Source organism: Coffea eugenioides, chromosome 10, assembly GCF_003713205.1.
Source record: "Coffea eugenioides isolate CCC68of chromosome 10, Ceug_1.0, whole genome shotgun sequence".
Classification (NCBI taxonomy): Eukaryota; Viridiplantae; Streptophyta; class Magnoliopsida; order Gentianales; family Rubiaceae; genus Coffea; species Coffea eugenioides.
Window position 1 is genome coordinate 22557560 of NC_040044.1, and position 11806 is coordinate 22569365.

The 11806-nt window shown below is 43.6% G+C and overlaps 1 protein-coding gene across 1 annotated transcript; it reads left to right on the top strand.

Moving 5' to 3' along the window:
• Window positions 1-419: 419 nt before the first annotated feature.
• LOC113750578 lies at window positions 420-4166 on the top strand. The gene has a single exon (XM_027294539.1). The coding sequence runs from the start codon at window positions 420-422 to the stop codon at window positions 4164-4166; it is 3747 nt and encodes a 1248-aa protein (XP_027150340.1).
• Window positions 4167-11806: the final 7640 nt, after the last annotated feature.

The following is an 11806-nucleotide window of genomic DNA, read 5'->3' on the forward strand; positions in this document are numbered from 1 at the left end:
GCTGTATAGATGATAAGGAATTTCGAGGACGAAATTCTTTTAAGGGGGAGAGAGTGTGAGAACCCGTAACTTTTCCATTTGTTAGGTTTTATAATCTTTCTAGGCTTTCTTATTTTCAATGGCTTGTTTTCTACACTTTCTGTATCCGGAAAATTTTCTAGATAAATTTTATGAGCAATTATAGTTTTTAGATAATTTTTCTAGCATTGGATAGTTTTTGAAAAATTAAGAATATATATTGGACGTGGGACCCACTAGTGCGAAAAGTTCGGAAAAATTCGGCCAATAAGGTTAAGTTTCGGATACTGTGTAAAATTTATCGGGTGTTAAGAGATAAGTAGAGAGTGAGATTGATTGATGTGAGAGGAAAAGAAAGATAAGATTGCATTAATGTAGGTGACAAGTGTCTGTGGTCGGCAATGGAAGGGTTGGCGGGAGAAGTGCAGGGGCCATGGTTACTGGCAGGAGATTTTAATGTCATCACCTGTATTGAGGAGCGGATGGGTGGGGCTCCGGCAAATGTAACAAATATGGAGGAATTCAATGAGTCAATTGGTAAGTGTGGTTTGGCCGAGGTCCCTTTTGATGGCGCTGTGTTTACATGGACGAATGGTAGGATGTGGCAGCGGTTGGATAGGGCCTTAATGAATCGGGAGTGGGCGGATGGATATGAGCTCTCGCATGTCTCCCACTTGGCTAGGGGACGTTCGGATCATGCTCCGCTGCTGATTTGTTGTCAGAATGGGAGTCCCAGCAAACGGGCTTTCAAATTTTTAAATGTTTGGCGGCATCATTCGGGTTTTAAGGATGCGGTGCACAAGTGTTGGCAGCAGCCGGCAGAGAGGGAGGGTATGACGAAGTTTTATAACAAGTTACGGGTGGTCAAGGGTGGGCTGCGTGTGTGGAACGCGCAGGTGTTTGGAAACATTTTTAGTAAGGTGAAGGAGGCTGAGGCAATTTTGAAGCAACGTGAGGACGAGTTTGACAATGGGAGAGGTTCTGTGTCCAGGGCAGTGGTGGAGGAGGCAAAGGCGGCTCATGCAAGGAGCTTGGCAACGGAATGTGAATATTGGCGGCAGAAGGCGGGAATCAAATGGCTACAGGTGGGGGATGCTAACACGGCTTACTTCCACTCTCGTTACCGTCAACGCCGAAATGATAATTTTGTGTCTCGAATCAAGGATCCGGCAGGCCCATGGTTGGAGGATATTCATGATATCAGGAGGTCTGCAGTGGAGTTTGTGTCCTCTTTGTTTGAGTCGGAACAACATGGGTGGCATGCTCCGGGCCTTCCCTTTACGTTGCCTAAACTGTCGGCAGTGGATAACGATATGCTGTTGGCGGTTCCAGGCATGGAAGAATTGCAGGAGGTGGTGCATGGGTTGGAGGTTGATAGTGCTCCTGGGCCTGATGGGTTTGGAGCGGGTTTTTACCAATCCTGCTGGGACATTATCAAAGCAGATTTGCTGGAGGCGGTGCAGGCGTTTTTTCAGGGTATGAGGTTGCCTAGGAGTTTTACTAGCACTTCTATTATTTTGCTACCCAAGATTGCGGGTGCCATGTACTGGAAGGACTTTCGGCCTATTAGCCTTTGCAACACCTGTTCGAAAATTATCTCTAAGATTGTGGCGAATCGGTTGGGGAGAGTCCTCCCTGCGTTAATTTCTCCATGGCAAACTGGGTTTGTGTCTGGTAGGGGGATAACAGATAATATTCTTCTCACGCAGGAGCTGGTAGCGGATTTAGATCGGAGGTTGAGTCATCCGAACCTCATGTTAAAATTGGATATGGAGAAGGCGTATGACAGGGTCGAGTGGCCATTCCTGTTGTTTATGCTTCGGCAATTCGGCTTCGCGGAGCAGGTGGTAGATATTTTCTTTCGGCTGGTGTCTAATAATTGGTTTTCGGTGTTGGTGAATGGTGAGGCTGCGGGATTTTTTAAGTCTTCACGGGGAGTTCGACAGGGGGACCCGGTCTCCCCTGGCCTCTTTGTGCTGATATCAGAATTTTTAGGCCGGGGGCTGCATCACCTTTTAAGTAATCAGCCGGGCAGGAATTTTGTGTCAGCCGGGACCCAGGTTCCGTACCTAGCGTTTGCGGATGACATGCTGGTCTTTACCAGGTGCTCAGAGGAGTGTCTGGCCGCAATTAAGGTTTTTTTAGAAGAATATCAAGACGCTTCTGGTCAGAGGGTGAATGTCACCAAGAGTTCTTTCTTGTTGCCGTCGGGGGCTTCTTCGGGGCAGGAGCAGCTGGTGAGGAGGATCCTGGGTTTTCACAGGGGGGTTTTCCCGTTCACTTATCTGGGTGCCCCTATATTTAAGGGTAGGCAGAGGAGTGTGCTTTTTGATGGGATTTTGGCGCAGATGCGGGCTTTGCTAGGCCATTGGAGCACTAAGCTGCTTTCTTTTGGGGGTAAGCTGGTTTTAGCGAGACATGTTCTTGCGTCATTGCCTATGTATTTACTACAGGTGGTAAATCCCCCAAAGGCGGTGGTTACTCGGTTGGGGATCATTTGTAACACCTTCCTCTGGGATCAGAGGGGGGACAGGCGGACTCATTGGGCTTCATGGGATAAGTTGTGCTTTCCACTTGTGGAAGGGGGTCTGGGGTTTAGGTCGTTTAAGGACATGGCTCGGTCTTTTTCGGCAAAGCTTTGGTGGCGGTTCCGGAATGGTGATTCCATGTGGGCGGAATTTATGCATGCAAAATACAGTAAGGGGAGGCACCCTTCGGAGGCATCATCAGCTCGGGCTTCACCTACTTGGCGGCGGCTAGAGGCGATTCGGTCGTTGGTGGAACCGCATATTCGGTGGAGTTTAGGTAAGGGCCTGGTGGATTTTTGGAAGGATAGATGGGTCCTTCATGAGCCGTTAGAGGAGGTTGTGGGTCGTCCTGAGAGGCCTCATTTTCTTGTTGCAGAATTTTTGACTAATGAAGGCTGGGATGAGGCGCGTCTTGCCAAGTGGGTTCCGGATTTTGTGTTGCGTGCGATCCAGGACATACCGTTCGATTTGTCGCAGAAGGACAGGTTGGTCTGGATGCTTTCACCGTCGGGTTTTTTTTCGGTTAAGTCGGCTTGGGAGCTGCTTCGCCTTCGGAAGCCGCACTCCTTGGTCGATTCCTTACTGTGGCCGTCGGCTTTGCCAGCAAAGATGTCTTTTTTGGCTTGGAGATTAGTGCGGAATTTCCTGCCGTTGGATGTTGTGTTACGGTCTCGAGGTTTGCCGATTCCATCTAGATGTGGGTGTTGTTACCGGGAGGAGGAGGTGAGCTTGCATGTTTTTTGCACTGGCCCGGTAGCTTCGCAAGTTTGGAGGAAAATCTCTAGCCGGTTTGGGTTTAAGTTGGTGAATTGCTCGAGCATGGCGTCGGTGTTCATATCTTGGTATTTCTCGTCTCCTTCAGTGTCAAAAAACCACATTCGGGTGATGAAGCCAATTGTGGTTTGTTGGTTTCTATGGGCTGCCAGGAATCAGGAGCGATTTCAGGGAGTGCGTTGGGAGGTGGACAGGATAATCCGCGATGTGGATGGGTTTTGGGAGCAGCTTGGAAGGGCAAATAAGCTTCAACGGTCGCATTTCACGGGGGATGGGGATTGTGAATTGCTCCAACGTATTAAATCCCCTCCTAGGAGACGGGTTCCCTGTGCGGTTGCCTGGGATAAACCGCCTTTTGGGGTGCTAAAATTGAACTCGGACGCCAGTGTAATCCATGGTCAGGCCAAGGGTGGGGGTCTACTGCGTGATTGTCACGGGAAATTGGTCTTTGCGTACTACAAGGAACTCGGGGAACAGGATGTTTTAGGGGCAGAATGTATGGCATTATTGTGTGGCCTTCAGTTGTGTTTACAAAGGGGGTTGTGGCCTTCGTTGGTGGAGGTGGACTCCAAGGCTTTGGTGCAGTTGGTGGGTTCTGGGGCGAGTGCAAGGTGGCCTTTGTGTAACGATTTGCGGAAAGTGAGGGGCCTCCTGGAGGGTTTTTCCGCTTCCATCTCACATGTTTTTCGAGAGGCCAATTTACCTGCAGATAGATTAGCTGTGGGGGGGCCAACTAGCGGTCAGGTGTATGAGCAGGAGATCCAGCTTCCGGCAATGGTTAGGGCTGCTATGGCGCTTGATTCACGTGGAGTGCCGGGGTTGCGTTGGTGCTATGAAGAAAGGTAGCGTAGGGGCAGTCTGTAATGTAGAACGGTAGGGTCGGGTAAGGCTTAAAGGTTGTATTTGGGAGCGGTGGGTCCCCTTTTCTTTCCTTTTGCTTTCAATAAAATTTGGGGCGTTTGTACCTTAAAAAAAAAAAAAAAAAAAAAAAAGTTAGCAAGGGTTTAAAAGTCCCGACACTTGAATTTTACCATTATCGTACTATACTCAATTTTTATAGCTCGATACTAGGACAAAATACTTCAATAAAGCCTGGTCAACAGTTTTCAAATTCAAAGGACCCAAAACGGACTTCACGATTCCAATTCATTTGCACATTATATTCCAAGTCGCCAATATAGCAAAATCGCAATTCAAACATCAATTTCACTAGGGCTTCGTCAATCATTAGCCCTAGGTCTCAACAGATTCAATTCTAATCAAAATTAAACCAAGAAAGTCCAAGATATCAAAACAATTCCAAATCACAATTCATGAACCTTCCAAGTACATTTCGGCCAAACCACTTAAACAATTCCACCAAAAATTTAACTCTTGTAAAAATTACTCAAATGGCCAAGAGCTTCATCAATCATTAGCTCTTGACAACAAACAATCACTTCCTACTACAATTCAATCAAAATTTCAACCCAAAACAAAAAGGAAAGTCACGGCCAACTTAACTCATAAATAACTCTAAAAATTCAGATTTTTCCCTTGTTTCGATAACCAAGTAAAATTCCAGCAATGACAATTCAAGACGTCCATCAAATCTCCATCTTTCACTTGCTTGAAACACTAAACACATAGCTCATAATCTGTCCAACCAAAACCAAAACAAATAACACACAATTCCAGAAAATAATCTCACCAAAAGTATCAACTAATTCGGCTAGCATCCATATACAATTTCCAGCAATATAACAATTTAACTTATAGTGCTTTGTCTATAATTTTCTTCAGTTTTTACTTTAACTCAACATGAAAAAGGTGATTAGCAAGCTACAAGCTAATCTTAAACATCCAGTATGACAATCTCAGCTGAGATTCAAAGGAAAACTGATCAAATGCTCAACCCCCCTCTCTCGGTCACATTTTCAGTTTTCTTTTCTTTTCTTTTTTTTTTATCCACGACTCATTTCAGCTACATGCATGATCAAAATAATCAGCTATCTATCAGTTTTGATCCAAAACCAAGCTCAGACAACATCAAAAGCTACCATCCAACCAGAAATTCATTCAATTCTTCTCGGTTGGCTTGCATGCAAGCAGATTTTGTATCCCTTCAATTTTCTGATTTTCTCACGGCTGATTAACCTCATGCAAAGCATAACCATCCAGTTTTTAGTTAGCTAAATACACAATTAAACTCAGATTTCCACAAATTGACCAATTAAAGCTGCAATTCCAGCTCAAACTCTCGGCAATCCAATTTCTTCAAAATCAGATTTTTCCTAAGTCTTATTTCTTCATCCAACCGCACAACCCCTACATGCATGCTCATAACCAACATCATCTACCTATAATCAACTAGTTTAGGTCCAGAATTTACCTCAGCTTGAAGCTCAACACACGCGACTAGCAGCTGAAATATTTTTCTGCTCTCGAACAGTCCAGAAATGCAGTCCGCCAACTCTCCCTCTCCCTTGCTCAAGCTTGCGACTAGAATGGAGGAAATTTAGCTCTCGGTCCTCTTCACCAGCTCACGGATGGAGTGGAGAATGAACAGCAAGTCTCTTTTTTTTTTTAACTTACGGGCAGGAAGGAAAAGAAAGTAGTTAGCTCGGCTCTCTCTCTCCCACTTCTCTCTCTCGGACAGCTCTTGGCAGACAAAGGGAATGGAAACGAAATGCTGTGGTGATTTGGGGTTGGTAAAATGGAGTGCGTGAAGTGGAATGTATATAGTGAAATGTGTTTAGTGGAGCTAAGTCGGTATTATAGATGGTGGAGTGCTGAAATGAAGAGTGGAATCGGCAAGATGGAGATGTTTGTATTTGAAGCTTGTTCAAGAAGGTTCCATGGCTGCATGGTTAATTTGAGATGGAGGAAGGCTAATTTGGTCTTTTAACATCTTGTCCGGCCTTCCACTTATGCCCTCATTCGTAGACTACTTCCAAAATTTCACCCCAAATGAAATTCGATAGCCTACTAGAGTACTAGTCTCGCATAAATTAAATTATCAAGATTCAACGTCCTACGTGTAATTATAAAGGTTTCGACCTAAAATCAATTTCGTCTTAATTCTAGGTTCCCGATGATGCTTAACATTATTAACACTTAAAACTAACTATCGGTATTCCAAGAATTAATAGTAAAGCAATAAAATACTCTAAATCAAGAAATATTAATTTAACTTGGCAAAAATCAAATAATTCAATATCCTGCATAATTAAACTATTTGTGACCTAAAAAAAATTATTTTTACATACTTATTTAAGATCAACTAATAATAAAATTTATTAAAAGTCAAAAATGCAAATGCGACAAGTATATATATATATATATTTTTCAAGGTTCTCACATCCTCCCCCCCTTAAATGAATTTTGTCCTCAAAATTCTCACCTTCTAGAGAAATAATTCGGGGTATTTCCTCCGCATATCTTCTTCCAGTTCCCAAGTTGCTTCCTCTATTCCATGATTTTTCCATAGAATCTTCACCAAAGGAATTTTCTTACTTCTCAATTCTTTCACTTCTCTTTCCAAAATCTTAACTGGTCCTTCCTCATAAGTTAACGACTCATCCACCTCAATTCCTTCCAATTGCAACACATGGCTTGGGTTAGGGTGATATTTCTTGAACATAGAAACATGAAATACATTGTGAATCTTGGCCATGCTCGAAGGCAACTTCAACTGATACGTCACTTTACCGATTCGTTTCAGAATTTCAAAAGGTCCAATATACCTCGGTTTTAGCTTTTTACCCTTTTTGGACACTACCCCACCCTTCAAAGGTTTAACTTTTAGGAAAACTTTGTCCCCCACTTCAAACTCCAAATCTTTTCTCCTTGTGTCGGCGTAGCTCTTTTGTCGACTCTGAGCAGTTTGAAGCCTTTCCCTAATTAGTTTCACTTTCTCATGAGCTTCTTCCATCCAAGGTATAACCGTTGGATCTAAAATTTTCTTCTCTCCTACTTCATCCCAATGAATCGGAGATCGACACCTTCTCCCATACAATGCCTCATAATGTGCCATTTGAATTGAAGCATGATAGCTGTTATTATAGGCAAATTCTACTAAGGTCATATACTGACTCCATTTACCTCCAAAATCCAATATACACGACCTCAGCATATCCTCCAATGTCTGGATTGTCCTTTCTGACTGTCCGTCCGTTTGGGGATGATAAGCGGTACTAAACTTCAACTTGGTCCCCAATGTCTCTTGAAATTTCTGCCAAAAATGTGAGACAAATGTTGGATCACGATCAGACACAATGCTTACTGGAATACCATGCAATCTCATGATCTCTTCTGTGTACAACTGGGCCAATTTTTCCAAAGAAAAGCTCATGCTCACAGGTAGGAAATGTGCGGACTTGGTAAGCCTGTCAACTATCACCCAAATCGCATCAAATCCTTTTTGACTTCGAGGCAATCCCGTTACGAAATCCATGGTTATGTGTTCCCATTTCCATTCGGAAATTTCTAGTGGCTGTAATAAACCAGAGGGTTTCTGATGTTCAGCTTTTACTTATTGACATATCAAACATTTTTGTACAAATTCTGCCACGTCTTTTTTCAAACCGTCCCACCAATATAACTCTTTCACATCGTGATACATTTTGTTCACTCCTGGATGTATAGTATACCTCGATCGATGTGATTCTTCTAGAATTTCTTTCCTTAACCCTTCATTAACTGGAACCACAATTCGATCTCGAAACCTTAACACCCCTTTAGACCCCAATTTAAAGTCTAGGGTTTCTCCTTTTTGCAACTTCCCCAACTTGTTTTGGATTATAGGGTCCGTTTTCTGTGCCTCCTTAATACGCTCCAATAATGGTGACCTCAACGACAGGTTCCCAAATAAAATCTTCAATCTCTCCAAGCGAGGGTTCCAACTACTAACCTCCTCTAACATGTCCCATTCTTTTACCATTAATCCCACTACTTGGGCTTATCTACTTAGAGCGCCTGCTACCACGTTGGCTTTTCCAGGGTGGTAGTTGATAGAACAATCATAATCCTCTAAAAATTCTACCCATCGCCTCTATCTCAAATTCAATTCCTTTTGGGAGAACAAATACTTAAGGCTCTTGTGGTCCGTATAAACTTCAAAGGTCACACCATACAAGTAATGCCTCCATTTCTTTAAGGCAAAGACCACTGCGGTCAGTTCTAGGTCATGCGTTGGGTAATTTTGTTCGTGAGACTTCAATTTTCTAGAGGCATAGGCAACTACCTTACCCTTTTGCATTAGTACACATCCTAGACCTTCTCTAGAGACATCAGAGTATACGACATAACTTTCTACTCCGTCAGGCAATGCCAACACAGGAGCTGATGTTAAACGCTTCTTTAATTCCTGAAAGCTCGATTCGCACTTCAAAGTCCAAATGAACTTATTATTTTTCTTTGTCAGCTATGTCATAGGTCCAGCAATCTTCGAAAAGTCCTTGATAAACCGCCGGTAATAACCTGCTAAATCCAAGAAACTTCTAATCTCTGTTGGAGTTTCTGGCTGCTTCCACATTGTGACTGCCTCAACTTTTGTCGGATCCACGGCAATTCCATCTTTAGAAACTTTGTGCCCTAGAAAAGAAATTTCATCAGCCAAAACTCACACTTGCTGAATTTAGCATACAATTTATGCTCCCTTAAGATCTGCAGAACTATCTCCAAGTGTTTAGCATGTTCTTCTCGAGTCTTAGAATACACTAGAATATCATCAATAAGAACTACTACAAATCGATCCAAGAACTTTTTAAAGACTCTCTGCATTAAGTCCATGAAGGCAGCTGGTGCATTGGTTAATCCAAATGGCATGACTGCAAACTCAAAATGTCCATATCTTGTATTAAAAGCAGTTTTAGGTATGTCTTCCTTCTTAATTTTCAACTGATAATACCCTTGCCTCAAATCCAGCTTGGAGAAAACTATTGATCCTTGCAGCTAGTCGAATAAGCTGTCAATCAATGGTAGAGGGTATTTATTTTTAATTGTACCTTCATTTAATCCTCGATAATCAATACACAACCTCAAACTTCCATCCTTTTTCTTAACAAATAGAACAGGTGCCCCCCATGGCGAATCACTTTCTCTAACAAAACCTCTCTCCAATAGATCCTGTAATTGAATTTTCAATTCTTTTAGCTCTGCAGGAGCCATTCGGTACGGAGTTTTAGAAATTGGAGCCATTCCCGGCACTAGTTCAATCTTGAACTCCACTTCTCTCTCTGGAGGTAATGCTTTTAATTCTTCAGGAAACACATCTGGAAATTCCCTTACCACTGGCACATCTTCCAACTTTACCTGGTCACTGGGAGCATTAATCAGAAAGGCTAAGAAACCTTGCACTCCTTTATAAAACATTCTCCTTGCCCGAATTCCAGAAATCAAAGCAGACGATGCTAACCTGCCTTTCACATCCAATTTCAGGGTTGCTTCCCCGGGAATCCAAAATTCTACCACTTTTGCTCTACAATCAAGCATAGCATGGTAATAAGCTAGAAAATCCATTCCTATAATAACATCATAATCTTTTATGTCCAAACTGACTAGAACTACTAGCATCCTACGTTCTCCAAACCAGAATTCGCATTTCTTATAGGCCAGGCTAGTGATTATGCTTTTATTACCCAAGGGTGTCCTAACTTCAAGATCAAAGGGTAATCTAACAGGTTTTACATCAATTCCGGACATAAAAGTTGGATTCACAAATGAATGAGTTGCGCCAGGATCAATTAGTACTCTAGCTAATCGGTGGAAGATTGGAATAGTACCTTCCACGACTTCCGAGGAATCAGGTACGGGTTGGTCGTCTATGGCGTACACCCTGGCAGAAACTTTCGGCCTATTTCCTCCAGAAGTGGCTTGTCTAGCACTCGGGGTACCACCTTCTTGGTTTTTTGGACAACCGGCAAACTGGTGCTTGCTGCTTCCGCACCTCAAGCACTTTCCTTCTTTCCTCCAGCATCCGTCCTCAGTATGGCCAGCTTTCCTGTAATACCTACAAGTTACCTGAGAAGTGGTCACACTACCTCCTAGTTTGACTCCTTCCACTTGGTCCTCCTCTAGTTCCGATATCTCTTCCCCTGGCACCTCTTGCCCCAGCTCCTCTTGTTAGAGCACCTCGTGGTGCTCCCGGACTATTTACTCCACCCGTTCCTCGACCCACTTTGGCCGGTGGAGCATTTGCATAAATCGACTCCCTACTGCTACTAGGGCCAAATCTTTTCTTGGCCTGGAAGGATTTTATTTGAGCTCTGGGCAACTTCAACCCTTTGAGCTCTCTCTACAGCATCAGCAAAGTGTCTATCCGAACAGCAGCTAATCCCTCCTGGATCTCCACGTTTAGTCCCTGCACAAACCTCCTTATACGCCTTTGCTCCGTGGCTACCAATTCAGGAGCAAAACGGGACAATTTCGTGAATTGAATCTCATATTCGGCGACACTCACCGCCCCCTGCCTACACTTGATGAAGTCATCCTCTCTTTTCTCTTGGATGAGAGGGGGAAGAAACTTGGCGTTGAACTCCCTTGTGAAGTTCGCCCAGGTCCTAGGAATATGGTTCCTGTCCCAATTAACCCTAACTAGGTTCCACCAGGAACGAGCAGCTCCCTCAAACTGGAATGCTGCGAAAGTCACTTGTCTCTCCTCCGCATAATTTAGAGCTGCAAAAATGTCAGAGATCCTCTCCCACCAACCTTCTGCTACCTCAGGTTCTGGTCCTCCATAAAACTTAGGAGGTCCAAACTTCAAGAATCTCTCTAATGCCCGATCCTCAGTATCGATTGGGCCTCCTTGGTGATGCACCGGTCCAAGGGCTTGTGCTCAGTCATGCGCTCTAAGACATCAGTTATTCTATTGATCGCGGTGGCCACTGGGTCTCCGGCCACGCCCCTTGACCATGGTCTTGATTGACCTCAGGTTCCCTATCACCACCAACCTCGGGGTGTTGTCTAGTTGATCTCCCACGTTCTCTACCTCTAACTTGTCGATCCATAACCTAGTTATGCCTATTGATAAAAATAAGCAATTAAGCGAGGATATTTTAATTAATTAATTTAATTTTTTTTTCTTTTATAAATCAACATGAACATTAAGGAAAAGAAAATAAAACACTTAACATATATTCACATACCGAGGTTCATACAAATAGCAAGTTAGGGTGCCTCCAAAGTATGGCACACAAGTTTAACAAATATATACAAACAATCCCTTAAACCAAAAATAGGGATGTAGTGCCTCAAAAGTAGGCCATCAAGCTAGCCCAAAATGCTATGACCTAACTAGTGTCACCCTATCTAATCCTAGATACTTAGTTACAAGCAAATCAAACCTAGTCTAACCCTCAGCAGGGCTGCCAGGAGCAACGTCCTCCTCAGGGTCCTCCTCCGGTCCTCCTCAACACCCGCCTGAGCAGTTCCCTGAATGATACCCATGACCTCGTCTATCATCATAGTGGCGTCGGCCCTAATACCAGCACTCCTATCTCGTACCT